The 23,522-nt window shown below is 43.3% G+C and overlaps 1 protein-coding gene across 2 annotated transcripts in view; it reads left to right on the forward strand.

Annotated features, from left to right (window-relative positions):
* PSTPIP1 (proline-serine-threonine phosphatase interacting protein 1) overlaps nt 1-14,743 on the forward strand; it is a 52,717-nt gene extending 37,974 nt beyond the window's left edge. Inside the window, exons 10-15 of one of the 2 annotated variants that reach the window (XM_069866474.1) lie at nt 2,936-3,034; nt 3,630-3,726; nt 6,818-6,902; nt 8,802-8,872; nt 10,419-10,516; nt 12,501-14,743. In XM_069866474.1, the coding sequence (XP_069722575.1) occupies nt 2,936-3,034; nt 3,630-3,726; nt 6,818-6,902; nt 8,802-8,872; nt 10,419-10,516; nt 12,501-12,632 (582 nt within the window). In that variant the 3' untranslated portion in view covers nt 12,633-14,743. Of the gene's footprint in view, nt 1-2,935; nt 3,035-3,629; nt 3,727-6,817; nt 6,903-8,801; nt 8,873-10,415; nt 10,517-12,500 lie in introns of both variants that reach the window. The other variant, XM_069866472.1, reaches the window with a different exon arrangement.
* Nucleotides 14,744-23,522: the final 8,779 nt, after the last annotated feature.

Below are 23,522 nucleotides of genomic sequence, written 5' to 3' on the forward strand. Positions count from 1 at the left end.
CACTCTCTGTCCTTGTTCAGCACAAGTATGTAAATATAAAGGAGGGGAATAAGTGCAGAGGCTGGAAAATTGGAGCAATATATGAACTGGTACAACTTATCTGCAAGCCTTTTTTTCCAGTTTTCACCCATAACATAAGAATACAGAATCCTAGAATCATTAAGGTTGGAAAAGACCTCTAAGATCATCCAGTCCATCCATCAACACAACAACACGCCTAATAAGCCATGTTCCAAAGTGCACATCTACATGTGTTTTGAACCCCTCCAGTGACAAATTTTTTCCTAATATCAAATTTAAACCCTCCCTGGCACAACTTGAGGCCATTTCCTCTCATCCTATCATTTATTACCTGGGAGAAGAGACCAGCACCCACCTTGCTACAACCTCCTTTCAGGGAGCTGTGGAGCACAATAACGTCTCCCCTCAGCCTCCTCTTCTCCAGGCTAAACAATCCCAGCATCCCCAGGGATAATGACCTATCACAACCAAGATAAAGTAATTTCTCGAAAACTGCTCTGTGACAAAACGTGATTTCAATGGAAAATGAACAGTAATGTAGACATTAACATTCATTTCTAGTTTAAAAAGCAAATTTCAAAATAGAAACAAGAAGAATTCAATTAATCCATTAAAAATGAACAAATTATTCCCTTTAGGTTATGTTTTGCAAGTGGCTTCCAGAACAGCTTCTTGTTCTAATGCAGGAAAGCGGTTGTATTTGTTTGTTTATTTATTTATTTATTTATTTTAAATCTCACAACTTCAGTGGAGATTTAAAATAACATTTTCTGGCTAAACTAAACAGTATGTACCATAGCATTCTGAGAGCAAAGATATTGAAGCCACTCAGAATCTTTATTTTGCACAGCACTTTATATTCACCTGCAAGTATATCCGCCCTCTGCCTCGGAGTAATCTTTCAGTTGAAAGGTGATGGTGGAAAAGTCTCTATTTCCATTATGGCAGGGATGGACAAGGAGATTTGCATTTGGCTAGTACGTTTTACACAACAATTTACAGGAACTGGTTGACATCCAAATCAGCTACGTTTGGTCTTACTAATCCTTCAAATACATTTGCCCATCTGCTAAAGTATGATTTTGCGAAGTTTAATCATTGCAGGCTTTATTTCCACGTGAAATAAAATGCCAGGCGCATAGCTTTCTAGTTCTCTGCTTCCTCTCAAATATTCCCTATCTGGGAGGACTGGGAAGTCCCACGGCTGGCACAGCAGTCTTTCCACAGGAATTGTGCCAAGCCTTCCAAGATGTAGATTTCCCCCCTTCTTAAAAAGCCAACAAACAAGCAAAGCATTCTGCAACCCAACACACTCCATTCCTCCCACAGAGCTAAATCCTGGATAGCCCTCAGAGCCTGTGGCCTGCCTGCTGCTTAGCTCAGAGAACCACTCGGAAAGGAAGGGCACCTTTAACGCTTTCTTGTACAAGTGCTTAGAGACACAACAACTGATAGATTTTTGGGGGCATTTTAAACTAGTAACCAGTACAAAGCAGCTTAAGATCCAAAACTTCTGGCTGCATAGTGGGGAATCTGGAAGTGCCAGAGGCTGCATAGTTCTCTAGCTGAGTGCTGGATATCCACAGCTGGAAAATCATGGCTAGCAAGTGGGAACACTGGGATGACCTTCATCATGGGGTCTGTGCCATACTCCTTGTTGTGAGACACCCAGGTTCACTAGCAGTCTGTCCCACAAGCCAACGGACACAAGGGATGTGTCTAACAACAAAAAGCTGTACTTCACTAAGGGCTTGACAAGCTCAGAGTCACTACACTTCCCTCTGATGAGCAACATTTCCAGACAAGACACCATTCACCTGGAAGCCTCCCAGACGGCTCTGGTGCTATTTCAGCAGCCCCTGAGGGGCCAGGCTGCAGCCAAAGGTTTTTTGTTCAGAAGGGGTATCGAAATTCTCATTCTTCATCCTTCAAGTTCTCTTTAAAAGCTTTTTTTTTTCCCCCTCAGGAACTGGTCCCAATGCCATCTGACTCTATTGACAGACTTTTTTTCCTGGTGTTTTGGTTTTTTTTTTAGATTGTAAGGTATTAGATGGCAGGCAGCATACCCAACTGAATGTTCTGCTGAATATTGTATACATTTGTGGCATTCTGGACCTAGTTACTAGCAAATGGAGATGGAAACAGATGGCTGGAAGCATCTGAGCTTTTCACACCTCATAGAAAACCAAAAATTGATGTTCTACTTACAACAGTACAACTTAGAGATTGGGACAGTTGTTTTTTGTTGCTTTTAAAGAAAGAATTTATCTGCTTCTTTCCTCAGCTCAGTTCACACTTCTCCCCTCTCTTCCTCCTTCATTCTTCCCAAGCTGTGCAACAATATAAACAATTCAGACAGATGAAAGAAGAGAGTAAACTTTGAATAAAGAAAAATGCCTTCTCTTCACCATGAAAAATAACCTTAGGGATGAACAGAGGTAATTCACAGAGCCTTACACAGTTTCAAAAGAGAGAAGGTCAAAAAGACATTTTAGAATGCAGAGATGAATACTTTTGACTCTACTTCTACCATAAACACAGCCCTTTCATGCCAGCACTTAACTGATCTGCCAAACATTGAGATTTCAATGTGATGGGCAGAGAGGGACCCTGACTCTAAAATCCTTGGCAGTAGAAGTAGCAGTCAGGTCCAGATCCAGATTCCTCGCCCCTGCTTTGTATTTGTCTAGAAAACACAATTTTAATTTGGCTCAATCGATTAAAACAAATTCTTGAGCATGAACAAGTAGATGTAGCTATCTCCAGGAGTTGAAAAGATGTCCTTTACAGAAGATCTTCCAGAACAGTTTGCAGACTTACGGATTTGGTCCAGGGAAGCCCCAGCCCTGTCACTGCCTGCAATGTAAATAACTAACTAACACAAGGCTACATCACATCTTCTCTTTGGCTTTAGGCATTCCAGCTCCAGGAGTGCGACCGCATCACCATTCTCCGCAACTCGCTGTGGGTTCACTGCAACCAGCTCTCCATGCAGTGTGTGAAGGATGACGAGGTACCCGCCAAGCTGCTTTGTCTGCAAATGAGGAGCAAGAGTGCTCTAACAGCACAGTGCTTGCTTGCCCTTCTCTGTGGGAGCTGCCCTTCTCTTCCTGCTGGGCAGTCTAGCTTGTTCCTGCTAGACGTCAAACAGATATGTGCCTGGATGGGGACTGTCTGTGTCACACGTGGTGACACTTGCATGTCTCCATCCCTCAGTTTTTTGGAGATGCTTCAAGCTACCAGAACACATGACCAAGTAAATGTGGGCTCAGGCACAGCTTTCAGAAGGCACCCATGGTCTCAAAATTGGAAGATATAAGAATACACTAGTTTTTATGTTGAATGGTTGTTTCCCCCTATTAACTCCTTTATTGCACTGAACAGCCCTGGACTGCCTTCATCCTCCTCTCTTAAAAGAATATCCAGAGCACAAAAAACCAGTTGTGTTACAAGAATGTTTGTACGGGGGACAGGCCAAAAGATCCATCAAGGTCAGACATATCACGTACAAAGTGTCTCTTCAGGGGAAAAGCATTAGAAGAGAATTAATCACTAATTCAGTGTGAGATGTTTAAAATCAAATTAAATTCTTGGATTCTATTTTGCAGCTGTATGAAGAGGTTCGGGTAAGCTTGGAGAACTGCGTTGTAGAGTCCGACATAGACTACTTCATTAAGACCAAAATGACGGGAGCACAACCTCCAGGTAATTATTCCTACTGGTCTCACCAGATGAGTCACCCGTGAGGCTGAGGCTGCAGTTGTGCAGTACACAGCCTTTGGAGGGGAAGCCAGCTGGAGGACTTGCTGCTCTGGCCATTCATTCCCATCCATGGCAGCTCACTTATCCCCCCTCACTGTGCTGCCAATGCTTCCTGCACAGCTCCAAGCTGAACGATTCAGGTTAGAAATAACCCTCCAAAAAAGACAAAAAGCAGTTTTAGATTTTCAGCCAGCCTCATTTCACAGTACAGCTGAACTGGCACTGCTAAGAAGGCAGAAAACTGCCTTGCAGAGATGGCAACCTCCGCTTCCTGCAATGGTGACAAGTCAGGGACAACTTAACATGTAACTGCACCCCAGTGTCCTCTTGATAGAGATGCTGCCTCTTCATTTGCCACACAGAGAGGACCAGACTTAGTATTCTGTTTTGTTCCACCTGCCCAGTGGGGAATAACTTCTTTTTTCCTCTCAGGAAGTTGTTTGTATAAAGGGCAAGACCCTGGCTGGGGGAAACTTCGAATGAAATTGGCTTTGCTACAGCACACAGAAACAATGCAAGGTTCACAGACTCTCTTCATTCAAGCCAAAGCAGCCTTTTCATTGACTACAGTGGTCAAAACCTCTGGGCAGAAATGGAGACTGGGACAGCAAGAGCTAAGAGCAGCTGTAAAATGAAAACATGCTGCTCCAGGGTAGGAGCTCTCCAAACACACCACCAGAAAGAAGGCTATCTAATGTCTGATAGGGGCAAAACCAAACCACACCCTCTTACCGCAACAAGCAGTACAAGATATACGCAGACTGAGTGACTGCTTGCACTTCTGAGTAGCTGCTTCAGTAAACAAAGATTCAAAGCTTTTGTAAAAGGAGAAAAAATTGCCTGTTTCACCTCTTCATTAGCTGACAATACATATCTATGCTGAAAAGACCTCTTCCTCCACTTATTTGTTTTTTAAATCTGTGCACAGATACTGTTTCACTTCCACACAGTGCTGCCTCAAATTAGAAATCCCCTTAGTACACCTTCAGCAGTACGAATTGGAGCTCGCTTCCATAGCGAGGGGGGAATAAGCTATACAGGCATAAGAGAAGTTTATACTGATAAAAATCTTCCATGCTTGCCAGGCTGGATGGGGCTTTGAGCACCCTGATCCAGTGGGAGGTGTCCCTGCCCATGGCAAGGGGGTTGGAATTTGATGAGCTTTAAGGTCTCTTCCAACCCAAACCGTTCTATGATTCCATAGCAGCATGAATGAAGAGGTAATTATCTCATACAGGAGCAGCTTACACCCTTTGATATCACCACAGAGCTCAGAGCTGGCAGTAATCTCACCTTTGGAACTACTGCAGCAGAGCTGGGTGCTGCCACAACTCTGCACTGAACTATCCGAGGCCTCGGCTTCACTTGGCCTTTCTGTCATTATACCTATGATGATCAAGAATTAGGATTTGGGGAATTTTTTTGGAATGGATATATTGATAGTGGGGCACTGGATGCCATTTTGCTGCTACAGATTATTCTTCTTCACACAGGGGATTTAAATTCACTGTACGGGAGCATTTACCAAATAAAAACTACATTTTCACTGGCAGAAGGGAGGACTGCACCTTGCAACAGTGTGAAACATCTTCTGTACACTAAGAAATCTGTAATTCTCAGCTAGGTTTTTTTCCTACATGAGATTTCTCATTCTGTGGTTGCCTAGGCAATTTTCTGCAAACAGCTCTTCGCTATGTCAGGACTCATCTCTAATAAGAAGTAGGTGGGAAAAACCCTCGAGAGCTTTATGAAAGGCAAACAAATCATGGACTTGCTTTTTGTTGGATTTTTTTTACCACCTTCTAGAAGGTGACATGTTCTGGCAGTAACACCCTAGTGCCTCTGCAGCTCTGGCTAATGAGTTTGTACAGCAGCTGGCAAGCGTGGCGAGTTGTTGGTCTGCTTTATTATTAGCATAAGGCAGGAGAAACCCATGCGTGGTTTTCATTGTATAGCAGGAGACCTTCAAACTGACCAAAACTTTTTAGTTTCTTGATGCTATTGCTCACTCCTCTTTTCTATCTAATCTTACAATGTGTTATAAACTAGAAACTACACCAAGGTGACTGTCTTGAAAAATAACAAGAAACCCTTAAACTGGTCAGAAAGGTCCCTAATTACTCAAAATCTTATTGGTAATAAGTCTTCACAGTCACTGGCTGCACATGCCTGCTCTGCTTATGATCTCAGCTGACCCAATATGAGAATGTCAACACAACCTTTAGTTAATCTCCAATGTCTGTCATAATTTGCTGGTCTCAGAACTGAGATAATATGGTATTACAGACTGCACTCATGTTTGTTTGGCTTTAACACAGAGAAGGCAGTAAGGGTGTGTGGCCACGAGCTCTAAGTAACTACACCAAGAGGTGCGAGATGAAAAATAAATAAATCCATCTGTGACTATTTCATCTGTAAAGCTAGAGTTGGAAATGGTCCCAATTTCACCTTAACGACACCATAGGGGAGTGTGAAGGAACTGTAACTTAACTGTGTTTGAGAGAACAAAAAACAAATATTTCTGGGTAAACAGCAAATCAGCTCTCCTAGGTGGACAGGGGAGATGCTCAAACACAAGCACAAACCAGGAAATTGCTCATTATTGTTGCTGGCAGCAGTGTGCAGAAATCTCTTAAGCCTCCTGACTCAATACATTAGGAAAAGAAGGAACAAAACACACTGCAACCAATTGTATCGAGAACATGGTCCCAGGCTCACAACAACCATGCTCTGCTCCCTGAAATCCTGAGCTTTAAGGCAATGGAGGAAACTGCCTTCTTAATTAGGACTAGGTACAGCTATTGGAATGGTTCTTCAGGACCGCAACTGCTTGTCTCAGGGCAAGGACACAGCTGCTTTTGTCCAGTCCCCAGGTCACCCTGCGCTGCTCCAGCCACACAACAGGGGGATGCCGATAGGTGCTGTATTGCCCTTTGCTCCAGCAGCCCTGATGGCTGCAACTGGCAGCTGCATTCTGGTTGGGAGAAGACAGTTTTGCCTTGTTGAACTTCTCATCTTTACTGCCCTGTTGCAGATGCAATAGGATATGAGAACTACTACAGCAGTGAAGCAAACAGAAGAAACAGCAGCCCTACCCAGTCTTGTGGGATGATGAAGAGGTAAGTGGCAAACTTTGGTTCCCAGAACACATATATCTCCGTCCGAACAGCAATGCACAAAGATAGGAAACAGGACCTGGAGGTTTTACATTCTTCATTGCAGCAAAAGGTAGGTATGTATCAACAAATGTAACTTGACAGAAGTAAACCTATTAAAACCAGAGTCAGAGTAATTTTGCCATGGCCTAGTGGGAAGAGAGACAGGGAATGAATTCATAGAATAATTAGTTGGCCAGCAATGGGTAGCAGTCATTTATTTCCTCCTTCCTAGTGAGTCATGGCACATAGCAACAAACCCACTTCATTTGAGGAGGGCAGAGGTGAATCTCGCTGGGAGCACAGGCTGGGGCGAGCTGTTTGTTTCAGTAATACCTCCTGGCTCACAGCACTGCCCAGCTGAGCAGAACAAAGAGCTGCTCTTTGTATCCAGACCAAAGGAAAAAACATTTAGTGGAGTAACTGTGATGATTAAGGAGGTGATTTTTCTTTTTCTGATCCCTTTATGCTAGTAAATGCTGTAACACAGATGCAGTTATACCAGCAGAAGAGCATGGTAGATCTACTGATTTAAATATTTTATATTAAAACATCTATTTCACAGTGGGAATGGCATCATATTTAATGCAGAATAGCTTTATGTTTTGACAAGCCTCATTATATGGTGAAGACAAGGAGTGGGCTGTGATCTCCCATTTAAAGTGTAGTCCAGGCTTGTTAGTGAGCTGATAAGGCTTATACATAATACTTGGGTTTTCAGTTGGAAACCAGATCTTCTGTAATAATGAATTCTAACGCTGCATCCTGTACAGTTACAGAAGACAATTGTACTGCCATTCAGAATACAACCATGCTCTGCTGAGATTCAGGCTGAGTTTTTCAGAAATTGTGCAATTTGGATGCCTGTTTCCAGAAACACTGAGTGAGGGGATTGATCACACAGACTTCAATCTGATGGATCGAAGACATTTTATTGAGCTTAGCTGTTTCTTTAGAAACCCTTTTTAGTTACATAACTGGGTGCCCATGAGGGTATCTACAGTGTATTATTGGCTAAAGGTAACTGTCCATAAAGCTATTACTAACATTATTGGCTAATCTACCGTGCATGTTAAAAAACCAAGTTACACTAAAATTAACTATGTTGACAGTTCTCTTCCATTGTTTTCCTTTCAGTTGGTACTCATTCCCACCGAACTAGCTCTTGTATTCCTTTCAGCTGCCATTTGTTTATCTTTCAGTTTTCTGTTTCAAGGCCTTGTTAGAATTGCTCAGTATCAATCAGCCCCGCAGCATCCAGGCCATCTTCTCCGTAAAATGTCTCCACAACTGAGCATTCACCAGCCAAAAAATCAGACCCTTTAAATATGCCTTAAGTAGGCAATGCTACTTCCATTTATGCTTCAGAATCCTAACCCATATTCTCACTTCAGTGCCCAGCTGTGATACAACAAAATTTCACTTAAATTCACAGTTTTTAGAAAGGCTCATTATACAAGTTTTGTATTTTAAATTGTATCAGTTTTCCTTAAAGACAAAAAGTCGGTAATCTCTTATAAACAACTGATAATTCTCATCATATGAACATTGTGAAATAATTGGAGGCTTGCACCATGAGCCTTTGGATCAACAACAAAACACCACCTGACGCATTTCCTGCACTGTTGTGCAGGCTGATTGTGATGGCTGATGGTTCAGCATTCCACTGCATTTTTTAAAATATATTTTTAACCGAAGATAAATTTATCTCCAGCATAAAATGAGAACAGCCACAGGAAGAGGTGCCATCTACCCAGTGCTACAGCAGATGGAGGGAAGGTTGAGTCAGACAGCCGAGACGAAGGAATGCTCATACCCAGTCCTGTGCACTCATTTTGTCATTGGCTTATCTTGGTTCTGCAGATTCTCTGGACTATTGCATGGAAGCAGCAAAAACAACACTGAGAGCGCCGCTCCCTTAGCCCCTCCTCTAGGTATGCCTCTTCAGGAAATAAGTTTACCAGACATGTTTGTTTTAGATCACATTGCTAAATCAAACTTTGACACGGAGCAGAAATGGTAAAGCGGACATTCTCATGTTGGCAGTCAAGAGTAAGAGTAGTCAGGAAACAAATTTAGCTTGGGTGTGTATGAAGCAAATTTCCCAGTTCAAAGTGCCAAATGATCCATATAATCTTCAAAACTTCTGCCTAGGCAAAGGGGAACTGTACATTCAGAACACCACAGCCTGACTTTGATAACAGTTTTCTCCTAAGGTAGAATACACCACCTCCAAAAAGTCCAAAAGAATACCCAAAGCTTTTAACAGGCCAGGTTTGTGCCTTATGAATGCAAACATCCATCTTGTTTCACAGTTACACTGTCTTGTCGTAACCCTTGCAACTAGGCTTTCATCAGACAACAGTTTTTTGACTATGCAGAAAGTAACAGCTTATGACATTTTTATTGGCTTGATTTAAACCAAAAACACTTTAACTGTGATTCTTGCCTGAAGAAAATAAAAGGCTGGTTTAAAACAGCTTTAGAACATACCCAGATCAATCTCCTTTGTCAGGCCAGCCTGCCAGGGGCACCCAGGACCAAAGCACAGACTATCTTACTTGTTGCATGTGGTGCTCTGGCTGGGGCACAGGCACACATAGAGCGATGCCGCATTGAGCAGCCAAGGGCAGACACTCCTCCTGAGTTTCCTTAGGCAGGGGCAGCAGGGGAGAGCATACCCTGGACAAGACCCTCAGGAACAGCAAACACTCTCCGAGTTTAGCTTTTTCTACTGCTCCCAAGCTTGCCTTTCAAAATCAGAAAGGTTAAGGAGCTGACAGTGCTTCTTAAAGCAGGACAACTAAAGCAAGGACTGACTGTGGGAGGGTGCAGACACCCTGGCCACTGAGTGCGCTGTCACAGCACTATCAACCCACTGAGGAGTCACGTGTGGGAACCTTCTGCTTGCCTCGATGGTGGAGGAAGCTTCCAGACAGATGCTGGGAAGGAACTAGAGGTGTCCCTAACTAGGACAAGCTGGATTAAAACAGCTCCTGCCACAAAAGGCATGCCAGTGACAAAGAGCTATCTGGGAACTATGGAAACTACCAAAAAATACCTAACGACCCACTGGCACAAGACTTTCAAATTTTTTCTCAAGGGAAAAAGAGAAGCCCTGTGTGAGTCACTGAACTGCTAGGATTTTATACCACCAGCAGCAACCATTTTAAACACAGCATTTCCCTCTTTGGACCATTTGGATTGTGCTTTAGCAGGGTAAACATTTTCCCAACCTGTATGAGGGTGAAGTTAGTTTCTAACCACCCACAAAGTTCAATGGGTGTATTGTTACCTAATCAATGGCACACAGTTTTTGTGCAAGACTACCTACAGCTCACAGTAGGCTTTCTATACATGTACATCTCCAGATAGAGAGAGAACAGGAACCCTTGTTTTTGTGAACTCTTGCATATGATCCCATGCATTTATAAGCAACTGAACTCTGTTTCTGTGTGGTTTGTTCCTCCCTCCCAGCAGAGAAAACAGACGGAGTCTATGCATCCATTTTTGTAAACGAACAAGCTGGAATCACGTCATCACAGGACTACAGAGTACTTTATGACTACACAGCTCAGGTAACAAAAGGCTTCAGACTAAGTATTTCATAGTGCCAGATTTAAAATAGGTGATGTTGGTCCCTTTCAAACATCTTGAAAGCGTTAATTCTGTGGAGTAGGTGTTATCTTCCCGGTACAGGCAGACACAGAGGATTATTGGTCAAGATCACAGGCAGAAGCCAGGAATCCCAACTGCCAGTTCCTGGCACACATCGCTGGGCAACACTGCCTCATGATGGAACAATACCATCTTTTGCCAGCGATTACACACTAGAATGCTCTACCTCTCCTAAGTAGTACTGAGCTGTTACAGTCTCCTTCTAGAGATACAGGTGACTACAAACACAAGGAAAACTTTATTTTTTTAGAGGCTGATGGATAAGTATGCAGCATTGTGCATTCTGAACTTGCATTTCTTATGAAAAGTTCTACAGAAAATGGCTATAGATTCCTCACATGAGAATATGTGACAGATACTTATCTAGGAATGCTTCTCCATTTGATCACACTCATCATCTGGAGAGCCCCGCTCCAGTTTAACACACTGGCTTTAGCTGGAGTATTCTCCGTGCTGGAGAGGACTGAATCCCCATGAATAACAGTGTTTCCCAGTGCTTCTCTGCTCCAAGTTACAGCATTTGCAGTGGACATGGTCCACATACCAAAATGTTATAAAGAGCAACCTGCATCCTTAACCAGAATACTGAGCTCTAGGTGGCCTCGGACCTATCTAGGCATAGTACTGTTAGGGAAAGGTTATGGGTGGACTGGTTATGACTGTTTTCTTATTCAGATGGACTCTAGATGCTCTTGGACTCCTGCTAAACCATTAGCTTTGTCCAATGGGACTTCCACATTTTAATTACATGGCAGTTTAAAAGTTCTTTTTAGTAGCTTTAAATTAGCAGAAGGCACAGCATTCAGGAGGTCTTACATTACAGTACACAGAAACCCTCATACCAACGGGCCTGCCATCAATAGCCAATATTGAAAAGATGCTGGCAAGTGACAAAATCAGATAGCCAGAGAAGCTATGAAAACTGAGAAAGGACAGAAAAGAGCTCTTTCTCTTAGGTACAGCAGCATTTTGACACCTTTTATTACATGTTCTGTTTTGCTTTGTATTAAACCCTCTTTTTTTATTTGCCTGAAATTTCATCCAAGCACAGAAAGTACCTCGCTGTTAGTGGCAATTCCCCTGAGGAGACTGTTGAATCCCTTTGTCAGATCCTTACTCCAGGAGTTGCTTTAAAAATACGACATGCACAGATTTTCCCTGCTGCGAAAAGAGCCTGTTACTTCTTTTAGTATATGGTATATTGAGGCCTCTCAGTTTTTGAGTCCATTCTTACCTACTCAGGTACATTAAATTTAGATTTAGCTGACACATCAAACTTATCTGGAAGCCTCTCTTACCCTGTTTTCTATTTTACTACGCTGCAGGTAGCAAAGTGGTTTCCTATGGAAAATAGGACAGCACCACCAAACAGACTGATAGCTGCCTAAGAGCTCAGCGATTGCTTACTTGCAGCTACTCCATTTGTCTTGGAGATAAAAGTCACCTATCTCGGGAAGAGTCGCTGTTCCTCCACAGGTCACCGCTGTTCTGTATGGAAAGAACCCAGAGACCTATTTAAGGCCTGGATTAGCAGAGACACTGTTATCATCTCCTTTGGGAATTAAGCTGTGCACTGTTTTATTTAGCAACCTGCAGACTATGGAAGGGTCATGGTTAGCTGGTTAGGATGGTTGTATTTAACCCTTTCTGGCCTTCCCCAACAGTCAAGTTGCTCAGGAGGCTGGGGAAATTTGAGGATCTTAAGGAAACAGCCAGCTCAGAGAGAGTTTAATCGTTCAGTCTGATATTTCAGGCTTATTCCCAACCAGGATGACACCAGCAGACTGCTGATGAAAGGCGTGGTAAAATAAATCCACCAGATCCATGCTTGGGCTCCCCTGTGCTCTCAGGCTAATCACATTTCCCTTCCCTCTCTCCTTTCAGAATACGGATGAACTGGACATCAGTGAAGGAGACATTGTGGGTGTCATTGAAAAAAATGAGGATGGCTGGTGGACAGTAGAAAGGAATGGACAGCGAGGCTTTGTGCCAGGGTCTTACCTTGAAAAGCTTTGATAAGAAGAAGCCCCAGATCTCAGACTTTAAAAATATCCTATTACTGAAATTAAACAGCACACAAGGTCTGCTTCAGCTGACTGGGGGCAACCCATAATACTGTCCTCTGCAATTACCAGTCAGAAAATAACCACTGACCATGCTTTCCTTTTCCCTCCTTCCCTATCTCAGCACCTCCTGGTCTACAGTGCCCACAAAAACCTTGGAGAAACTAGGATTTGTGTTTCTTATCACATCCTCCCTACCCTCAGCACACTGTGCTGCCATCAGCATTGCAAAGCCTGGTGATTCTGAGAGAAAAATTCTGCCCAGAACTTAACTGCACTAAAAGGAAAAGATCAAGGAAGCAAGGGCTTTTTCTCCAGGACCAAGGAGCCACTCTTACAGCCACAGCAGCCACGTTCTCTGCTGTGGATCCCCTCCCCTCGCTGCACAGTGCATGCAAGCATTTTTGACAGTGAGGTGAGAACCACATTCTGAAAGCACAGTTTTGATGTTGCAGGGTCTTGGCTGTATAAGGCCAAGAAGAAGCTCTCTTAAATTCTTTTTATCAGCCCTCTTACAGCACATGAGTAACCAGGGAGAAAGTGGGAAGCCTTCACTGTTCTTTATCAAAGGCACCAATGAAAATATGAAAAAAATGAGTGCAGCTAGAGAGGAGCACCTGAAGGACCGAGACACATCAGTAGAAAGAAAATATGAGGCACTCCCCACCACAGCCCTCTCCTAACACAGTGAAATCCACATCATCCGTGGTTCTGCTTGGTGCTGGATTCTGAGGCAGAAAAATAAGGAAAGATGATGAGCCCAGGGCTTGCTTTTGCCTTTGTTGGATGGTTTCCCTGACATCTCCCTGGGATTTTTCATGTTTAAACTGCTACCAACAAAACCACCAAAAAAAACAAAGCCTCCAGCAGGGCTGCACTGCCCTGATCCCATTCCTCTGAGCACCAGCAGAAAGTGCCAGTTACCTCCTCGTGTGATCTGCATCCCCGTGTTGTCAGTGCATTCTCCTTTCAGCTCCTCTGCCCATCTGTCTGAGCCTCTCCTTCTCTTCTGCCCACAAGCTTCTCTGTCTCTGCTGTCCACAGCCTCTGAGCCTCTGGGACTGCTAGCACAGACATGTCCCGATTCCTTTCCAGGCACTTTTAACGTGCTTGTTCTTCAACAAACTCTCTTCAGAGAGGTCACCCTGTGCAGGTTCACTGTATTGCACATATTTCAGCTCTATCAGTCTTTCTAGGTTAGCATTTAAGAACACTTACGACTGCCACTGTACTTACCAAGGGATCGATGGATGCTTTCTGCCACCCCTCCCTTTTCATTATTTTGAGATGGTTAAAAAAAGAAATAAAAATCTGCAATTTAATCTAAAGCAGAGTGTGCTATTTCTGGGGGCAGAGTGACCTTGTTTGCCAAGGTTTCAAGTCTTAAAACTGAACCAAGTCAATGAAAATGTATCAAATTGCTACCCAAAAATGCAAAGAGCAGAGAGGAACTGTTAGCTAGGACACAGCACAAAAGACAAAGAAAAATCTAGACAAAAGAAAAAGCCATAACAGTCAATGTAATTATTCCTTGAATGAAGAAGAACGAAGGTCGGAGGTACCTGCAGTACCCTATTGTAATTTCTTGCTTCAAGAATGGAATAAAAGTTGCTGCAGGCCCTTTTCCTTCAGTTCCCTGTAGTTTTTTGTGCAGGCACACTTGTCCTTCCCACACTTCCCCAAATTATTTATGCAGCACATCTGCTTCAGAGCTGAGGGGCTCTTAGCCCCTCGCGTTGCACAGGCTCAGAGGAGCTGCAGGAACTTGAATGGCATTTTAGGCACTAGGTGACACGAACAGCAGGGCACGTTCAGGCTGAAGGTGTTAAAAACAGGCTTCTGTAAATGTGTCTAAACTCAACAGTGATGGGAAGATGGTCCACAATAGCTTTCAATTACACCACCGCACTGTCAATGTAGCTCTCAGAGCCAACTATAACATCACTCATTATGTACAACATGAGAGGAAACTTAAAGTAAGAGGGATTTAATATATTTGCTTCTTAAACACTCAGTCTTCCACAACTGTAGCAAACCAACAAATAAATAAACAAATGTGGAAAATTTGCAGATTATTTTTTTTTCTATTTGATTAAGATAAACTACTGAGATGCATCTCCTGTAATTACATGTGACACGCGGATGTTGCTAAGACTCTTCACTTCTCTGGGGGCCCAGAGAGCATCAGAAGACACTGCAGTTTCCAGTCCTGGTTACCCTAAAGTCCTGTTAGAGCTTATCTTTGCTTACCACATGGTCTGCATCTCTGACAGCTGGTGGAACGGTGGCTGCTGTTTCTACCCCACAAAATCATGTCATATTTTTGCTGTTAAATTCAGGAAACTGGTTTCCTTTTCACCTGTCTATTCTTCTGTCAGGTAAATACAGTTTCAGCAAGAGGCTATAGAAATTTCACAGCACTTGGGCCCCACACGCTAACTCCAGACCACTCAGGAAATGAAAAAGCAGCAGCATTTTTTTCTCACGATTCCTCTGCTTTACATCAAAGAATAATGTAACTACTGATAAGCAGCTACAAAGCCATATCTAGGCAGTTTGCCCTATCACTTGTCAGAAATAGCACAGAGATATGGAGAAATACACATGCCCTCTGAATACACCCACATTTTAGGTGTCATCCACCCCCGTGAGTAGGAAAAGCAGGAAGGTCAAGAGTAACTTACTGCCTTAATAATACTGCCATAATAGTAGCATTTCCTCTCCAGTTTTGTACAACTCAGACAACAAAACTGAACATTCAAGTAATCATTTAGTTTTCAGACAAGATGGGAAACTGGAATGGGCCCTTTCCAGGGAAGGCATTCATAAACTCCAATGGTTTTCAAACAAACACTTTGGATAAGCCTCCACTTTCATTCTGACTATCATTTTTGGCAAGGAGGTGCCAAACTGCACATAAAGACAAATCAATAGTGCAAAGTGTGTGTCTGTCAAGCTAACTCCTGTTTCATTGCACACCCATAATAAGCAGACTGACTCCTTACTGACACTGCCTGTGCATGGGTTCACACACAAGAAGCTGTTCCTAGAGAGCAAAGAACACACTTTTGCCAGCTGTTCTGCAAGGGGGGCACCTCGTTACCTACCTGTGGCTGGTACGTATATACTGACAGATTATTAAAGACAACTTAAAATAATGTTACTGAGCTGTTTTTGACTTAGCACTGCAGGACTTCATTGTGTACAACAGACAAGTACTTATGCTGAACAATTTCAGGTCTGTAACTGTTAACTCTTGAAATTCTAATTAGGCCATAAGTAACAGGCATCATCTATCCATTAACTATGAGTGGCAAGAAAGATTTGGAGTAATTTCCCTCACAAACCACAACAGAACTGAAAGGGACTGAGGCTGACACCTGCTGCTCTGCTAGATGCATTCGGGGTTTAAAGAATGTGTCCACAAGGGTGACATGGAGAAAAATAGCGGTAGATTGTGCTATTATTCCTCTAAATGCAGCAAGTATTGAAAGGTTGGAAAGTAAGCGATCCGACCCAACAGCATCCTTAAACCAGATTCAGACATGCATATTATTCTCTTTTACCATATTATCATTAAGGAGAACACCAGGAAAACCTACGTAATAGTATCATTTAACCACCAACAACCATATGTAATTAGGAAATGCCTACAAGAGCAGTGTGAGGCCCATCTCTGCACAGAAAAGATTTCAGTTAAAACCCATAAGGTTTTCATTAAAAACCCATAAGGCGGCAGTGAAACTTGGTCAAACAAACTAGCATCAGAATAGAAACAGATCCAGGAGACTCAGTGCTAGGACAGCCAGCACAGAGAAAGGACCGCCTGCCAAGTCTCAGGCCCAATGCTACAGACAGTGGCTTCTAGTGTTTGTCACAACCAGCCCCTTTACAGCTGAGCAGTCAGCAACAGCAGGAGCACGGCAGCTGTTCAGGTTTTGAAGTGTTTGCCATATCCTCAAGGACCCTGGCTTGAACTCTGTATTACAAATAACACCAGCATGCTTCTGCCAAAGTTTTACAGATCATTGACATGAGCAGTAACAACTCTTACCTTGCATTCCTTCTTGTTGTTCTTCTTGAAGATGTGCATTTGAAGTTGGAGTCTCCTTTCCAGAGGTTATTTTCCAGGCAATGATTCCTGATTGCAGCTCAGACCTCAATGATCACAGACTGCAGTTAAAATGGAAGCAGGAGGTATCAAGCATCAGGTGGTGCCTATCAGGAGCCTGGCTGGGCATTAAGAAACATCTAACCTAAGCACTGCTGGGTAAGCAGTACAATTGCTTCTTTGGTGCTGTGAAACCTCTTGGCCATGTCATGGCTAGCTCAGGCAACCCAGGGGACTCTACATCAGTACTAAACTAACCCTGTCTGCTGCTCTGAAAGATCCCTGTTAACCTTTAGCAGGGATTGGCAACAACTCTGCACAGTACAGGAACAACTGTAGAGGCCTGAAATGCAGCCTCTGCTGCTCAATACCATCGTTCTCTCCCTTGCTTGGTTGTTCTCCAGCTAGCAGGGTCGGGCACTGAAAACAAGAGTATCTACCAGCCCTAAAGCCACCAGTACTTCACACGGCCTCAAACAGAAACTACACTCATTGCTAGTGAACAAGGAGAGCAGGAGGGTGCCCTCAGCTTAACCTTCACCCTGAGTTCTACATCTCCTTGCCACTATGTAGTCATGGGCACAACTAAGTGTTCAAACCCCTAGAACAAAGCAGAGTTGGCTGTTACACAACAAAACTAAGGTCACTACCAGCCACCAGCAGCATTCACCAGCTTCTTAGATTAGGGCTAGTACCCATGGCAGGTGTTTTTATAGCACAGCTGTGATATGTTGAGCACAGTCACTGTAGCTAAGGCTGAAGGAGATGGAATAGGTGGGGTTTTGCTCTCCAGGATGGAGTTGAAGATGTGATGTAAGGTCACATTGGGCTTCTGGAAAAGTGAAGAGCTGCTACAGGCCTGGGGTGTGCATGTGTGGGGCTGACAGGATGTTTTTTTACAGGGGGAAGGATACTTCTGTGGAATAACTAGATTTTGGAAGAGGAACAATAATTACTGTCTTGCCTGTGACAGGGTTATTAACAAAATGACAATGCCCCGTCTGCTGAGAGAAAGTTGAAAAACGGAGAGAGCAAAGAACTTTTAGCCAAACTGCTAGCCATTATCTATTTGCCATTAGCCATTATCTGATTTCAATGGCCAGCTCACATTTTGGATGAGGGAAGCTCAGAGCCAGAGTTATCTCCAGATTTATGCATTCCTGGATTAGGCACAGTGCAAATTTGATCTGGTTCTAGAATGGCCAGATAACCATCTTTCTATCAAATTAGCTAGTGCACACAGGACAGTGCCATCCTGTCCTTCTACCAGCTGCTAAAGGACAGCCAACTCCTGACCTGGCACAGAGCCGCTAAGAGCAATTTTACAGCCCGTCACTGCTGTGTGCCATGTGGCTGTGGCACTTCTGGCTGACACAAGGGCCCAAAAGGAAGATTTACTGTGTCGGCATATTCTGACCAAAAGCACATTTTAAATCCTGCTTTTAGATATTAAACTCCAATAGAAATCACTGAGACCTCCCAGCAAAATCAGAAGAAATCAGACTTAACATCCCTGAAATTTCTAAGAGAAAAGACTCCAAAACCACTGGGTGAATGGAATTTGACTTAGAATTTAGCTACCATTTCAGAGGCAGGAGTTTCTATGTTTCCCTTGAGGATAAAAAGGGTGCTAAGAACTGGAGGCAGGTGAAGAATGCACAAATATCCTAAAAGGTTCTTTGAAATCAGAAGGAACTTTACTTATGAGAGCTTGAAGTGCCAGTGTTGTACAGACTTGAAAATATGAAACAGCACATACAAATAAATCCAGCACTGCTGCCCTTACCGTAATTCAAATAAACCACCAAATCCAGGGCAGGCACAGGGAGAATTAACCAGTACATTGAATGAACTATAACTGCATTGGTGGTACTTTGACTTCAGTTGTCTTTGGCTTTGAAATTCTGGCGTTTGCTGCAGCCCCTGTTGCAGGGTAAATGGACACAATACAGCCAAGAAATTCCAGCCTAAACTTGAATAAATTTTCCTGTGTGGGATTACACACTTGGATTGTTCAAGGATCCCAGCCTAAACCCTTTACCAAAAACAAGAGACTGACTTTGTGAAGCAAAGGTTTGACTTCAGAGAAGTTATAGCTGATACCTCAGTTTCCCCCCGGATTGTGGGGAGTTTGCAAAGCACCTCAATACTGTGAGCTGAAAATCCTTCCGGCATGCTAGGTGTTTCAATGATTGTTTGGTCCCAGACTCAGTATAAACATCAGTCTAAACATCAAGCATTGGGTGGTGGTCAGAGCAACACTTGCAATGGAAATCTTGTACAAAAGGACAAATAATATTGTGTACACAGTGTCACTTGTTGTTTTGTAATAGGACTGGATGGGGGTTGTGGACATGAGATAATACACATTCAGTGCAGGGAGTGTGGGGGGGAGTTTAGGACGTTCCCTTCCACTTCGCAAGGTCACAAATGCTCAACAGCTGCATCTAACGAAGAATTGTTCTGAAATTTTAAGCTGAAAACAGTACATGGGGGAACTTCTTGGGAAACTGGTGAACTTTAACCTTCTCAGGATAAGAATGTTAACGTAACTGTGAATGAGAATGCTTTCAATGCACTGATAGACATGAGAAATGCTTTGTCTTTAGAGAAGGGCTGCACAGCCCCTCTTGTGTCTGAAGCCCTGTGAGGCAGGCAGACATGAACGACAGTGACTTTGTTCTGCAAACTGGCAGCTAAAGGTCTTACTAAGGTCACTGCTCAATTCAGAAACCATGAGGGGATTCAGAACCAAAGAGAAGCTCTTATTCTAGGGACAGAAGGGATCTTGGGAAATGCATCCTCCCTGTGCTGCAGGGCCCCATGCCAGCCTTTTTAACCAGAACGCTTATCAGGGCAGACCCTAACCTTAACCTATGTTTGCTCAGCCTGTGTCCTGTATCCTCAACACATCATTTCTTGATGCAGATACCTTTATTTCCCACCCATGCATACTAATGCTGCCAGGCTAAAATGGAAGGTTGAAGCTTTTAAAATAGATATTGTTTTCATAGTACAAGAGCCCTCTGTAGAGTGCTGGACTATTGGCAACAAGCACGCTTCCCAAGGACAGGGCAGTCTCCAAGTCCTGGAAATGCCAAGGCCGCCTTGTTCTACAGTATGTACTGGGAAATAAAGTCTTGCCTAGTGCCTGGGAGGCATTTGGTAGAGGCCTGGCATGGGACTACACAACGCAATCTTTGCCAAAGATGACTTATCTTTCTCTTACGATTATCTGAGAGCACATGAACAGTAACCTACTGACTTGATTTGCAGCCTCATGCAGTGGCAAGGATGATAATTTCATATCTTCCTGCTCCCTTTGCCCAAGTGGGACAAAAATTTAGAACTCTGTTCAAAAGCAGTTTTCTAGATCAATTCTTACTTTCGTGGACAAAACAGACTGCTTTTACGTGCAACGCACCCTAGATACTCCAAAGCCCCACAGATGTGAGTGGTTTCTTTTCTTTGCATGAAGAAAATTAATCCCAGTCCCTCAGTCCCAGCCTGCTGCTAGCAAAAGTCTGACACTGCAGCTGTCCCAGAAGAAGCTGAAGTTATTCTTTGAGAGGAGGCAGGAATCCATTTGGTGAAAGGGGCTGTTGCCTGCAGCATGACACATCCAAGACAAACTCAAAACTGTCCTTTCTCTCGAGCATCAACAGGAACTGCTTATGTGGCCCCATACTGTGTTTGCTCACCTGGTACCGGTAGTAACCCATCATTGCACACTTCCCTCTGGCAAAGAGAGGAGAGGTTTCAACTCAAAAGCTTTGATGTGAAGCCTGATCATCCAGGGTTGTGAGAAGCAGGTAAGAGCAAAAAGAGAGCATTGTCCATGGGACAGTGCTAACAAGCTCAAACCATGCAGAAATGCTTCTTTGCTAGCTCCAGCAGGACCACTAAGTGACCCTCAGTTAGGACACCAGACTTGAGCTCTGGTAATCTCTCATTTGTGTGGTTGAAGTTCACATCCAGGTTTGGTCTACAAAACCTGGCCATGCTTTCAGGTCATGGATAAACAGTAGTTGATGTTCATCTGCAGCATAAATATAGCTGAACAGCTATCCCAGAGTCTAGACAAGGAGGGAAACAGCAGCTGCAGCAGGCACGGGTCCAGCAGACATTACTGCAGTCACAGGAAGGACTATGTCAAAGGCACAAGCATGGACTAAATACTCACTGCAAAACCAAAACCTGCCTCATGAAGGCAACTGCCATAGTAAGGAAGGGAAGGAAGACATGGACTAACTCCACCCCTCCTGGCTACCTCTGCCATCCCATTAAACCTGCGTGGGGTATAACAGAGCCAAGGAGCAGCCACACAGCTCTGCTGCCCCAGCACCTCCTCCTCCTCCAGCCTGAGACAAGTAGCCTGCTGTTTAGCCTTATTTTTGAGCACTACTCCTCATGGTATACTACACAGAAGGAAAGATGACTTGTTGCAGGACTACCTTGGGGTTTTTTTTCAGACATTCCTTTCATCTGGAAGCACCAGAGAAGGGCCCAGTTTACATCTACTGCCTAGACTTCCAAAAAGCAGCAGCAACATAAAGCTGGTATATGCCACTGATTCTACTCAATACAGCTCCAGAGGAAACAGGTCAGCCATGAAAAGGTGCAAAGATCGGCAAGGAAACGATTGGCAAGGTGAGTTTTAGAAAATGATGTGGGAGTGGAAGGAGGCTTATTATGCGTGGAAAGGGCAGCTGCTCCCATCAGTGAGGGTGGTACTGCAGAGTGACAACTGAAAAATACAACTCGGAGGCTCAGGTGGGAGTCTGCAAAGCACTGCATTCATCCAAATGTGTGCTTGTGCTGCAGGATATAGCACACAGGAAAACCTAAAATCCACTGCACTTTGAGACTTTTGTATTCCAGTGGGATTTATCTCAGGCTTAATCTTAAGTCAGCTACAAGATCCACTAACTGCATGTTGTGGAGGCTATCACTACCCCTGTTATCACAAGTACTTATCTCAAATCTCATCTGAAACTCCAGCTACTGAAAAACCTCAGTCTGTCCCCTCCTTGCTATCAAGACAGGCTTTTTTCAGTATCTTCACTAAATTAAGCTTGTTAGACCCTTCTGCCCCTGTTTAATATGACAAACACCTCATCACGCCCTACTAGAGTACAGCCTGAACGAGGTTCTCCAATTCTCATTAGCCTCATGCCAAGTTGCTGAAAAGCAGTAAAACGGGGGACTTGCACTGCTATCTACTGAAGTAATTTTAACAGCAGCAAGAAGAAACAAAGCTCAATTAAAACACACCCTTAAGACATTTCTAATCCCATGTGTTAAAAAGCTCTGGGTCAGATCAGGCTCATTGCTGTAGGCAAGCTAAATGCTGGTGTGCTCCATGTAGCATGTACACATTCATTCATTCATCAAATAATGTCCTGTGCAGTGACCTCACCGCCTCTCCAGCACAGATGGCACCAGAGCCACTGGATAAGCTGCCACTTCAGCTGAGCAGCAAGGGTGAATACACCGATACCTCCTTGAAGCTGGAAACTGAAGTACTGTCCAGCAACACACAGAACAGATCCAGCCACCTCTTAAATAAAAACACAAACCTCTCCACCTCCCTACATTACCCACTGTTACTAGCATTCAGCTACTAGTGTACCAGTTTTACTCACTGAAGTAAAAGGAGTAATATCTGAAAATGCAGTGGCTAGACTTAATCGATAGCCTTATCAGCTTCTGACAGCATAGTGAAATGTGAAAATGTAATCAGATGTACTACAGCACTATCAGTCCTACAGAGCTATCAAGACTATCAACAGGGTAGCAAAAATAATTTTTCTTCTGTGTTTCCACGCAGTAAGGTCTTAATATAACAGAGCTGAATTTTGATGGACTCTGCACTACAGAAGACTAACACACAGATTAAGTAGGGGGATACAAACATCCTACATATTATATATTCCAAAAAGTTAAGATACATAGAAGAAAACTCTTGGGAGCAGTCATCTAAATCAAAAAACCCTAAGAAATGTGACATTGTTTAAAAAATGTGACAGGATTGCCTTATATCAAAAATAGAAGAGGAACCTTTGGAAGAGTTCCAAAGAGGAACTGAAAACGTTAGACACAGGAGTCAAGGAAAAGAAGAGCTGGAACAAAACAAAGTCATCCCCTGTCCCTTAAAAAGCACTAACAGATACAAGCACATTAGAAAGGCCAAATTAAAGTGACACTAACATTCCTGTCTAATACAAACCTAAGCTTATTCATTCTTTAAGGAAAAAAAAAAGAAAAAGAAAAGGTATTTCCTGATGTATCAGCCTTATTTCACTTGCTGCAATTTAAGCCCGATTTTTTTTGTTTTTCCAGCAGTGATAGAAAATACATTCTTCAAATACATGAAAGATTTCCCCAAAAGAGAAAGTGGATGAACTTGAATATTCCCTTTTCTAGAACGCTGACTTTAAAAATAGTTAATGCATATGGATTCTGTCCTGGAAAAAAGAAAAAAGGTGGTTACTCATTGATGTTGAAGTTGAAGAAGAAATCAAGAATTCATGTTTACAGTTTAATAAGAATGGTGCTCCAACTTAGGTTTCCAGTGTAAACCAGCTAGGAAACACAGGAAGAGGGGCAGTGAGAAAGAAAGGATCTTAATGCAGGCCAGAGATACTGAGCAAGTCAGGTGAACACAAAGCTTGGATAGTGTCTGTGCTGCAAACTACAGCGCTGTTGAGCAAACCAAACTAGCTGGCACTA

This window comes from Phaenicophaeus curvirostris, chromosome 12 (genome assembly GCF_032191515.1).
Source record: "Phaenicophaeus curvirostris isolate KB17595 chromosome 12, BPBGC_Pcur_1.0, whole genome shotgun sequence".
Classification (NCBI taxonomy): domain Eukaryota; kingdom Metazoa; phylum Chordata; class Aves; order Cuculiformes; family Cuculidae; genus Phaenicophaeus; species Phaenicophaeus curvirostris.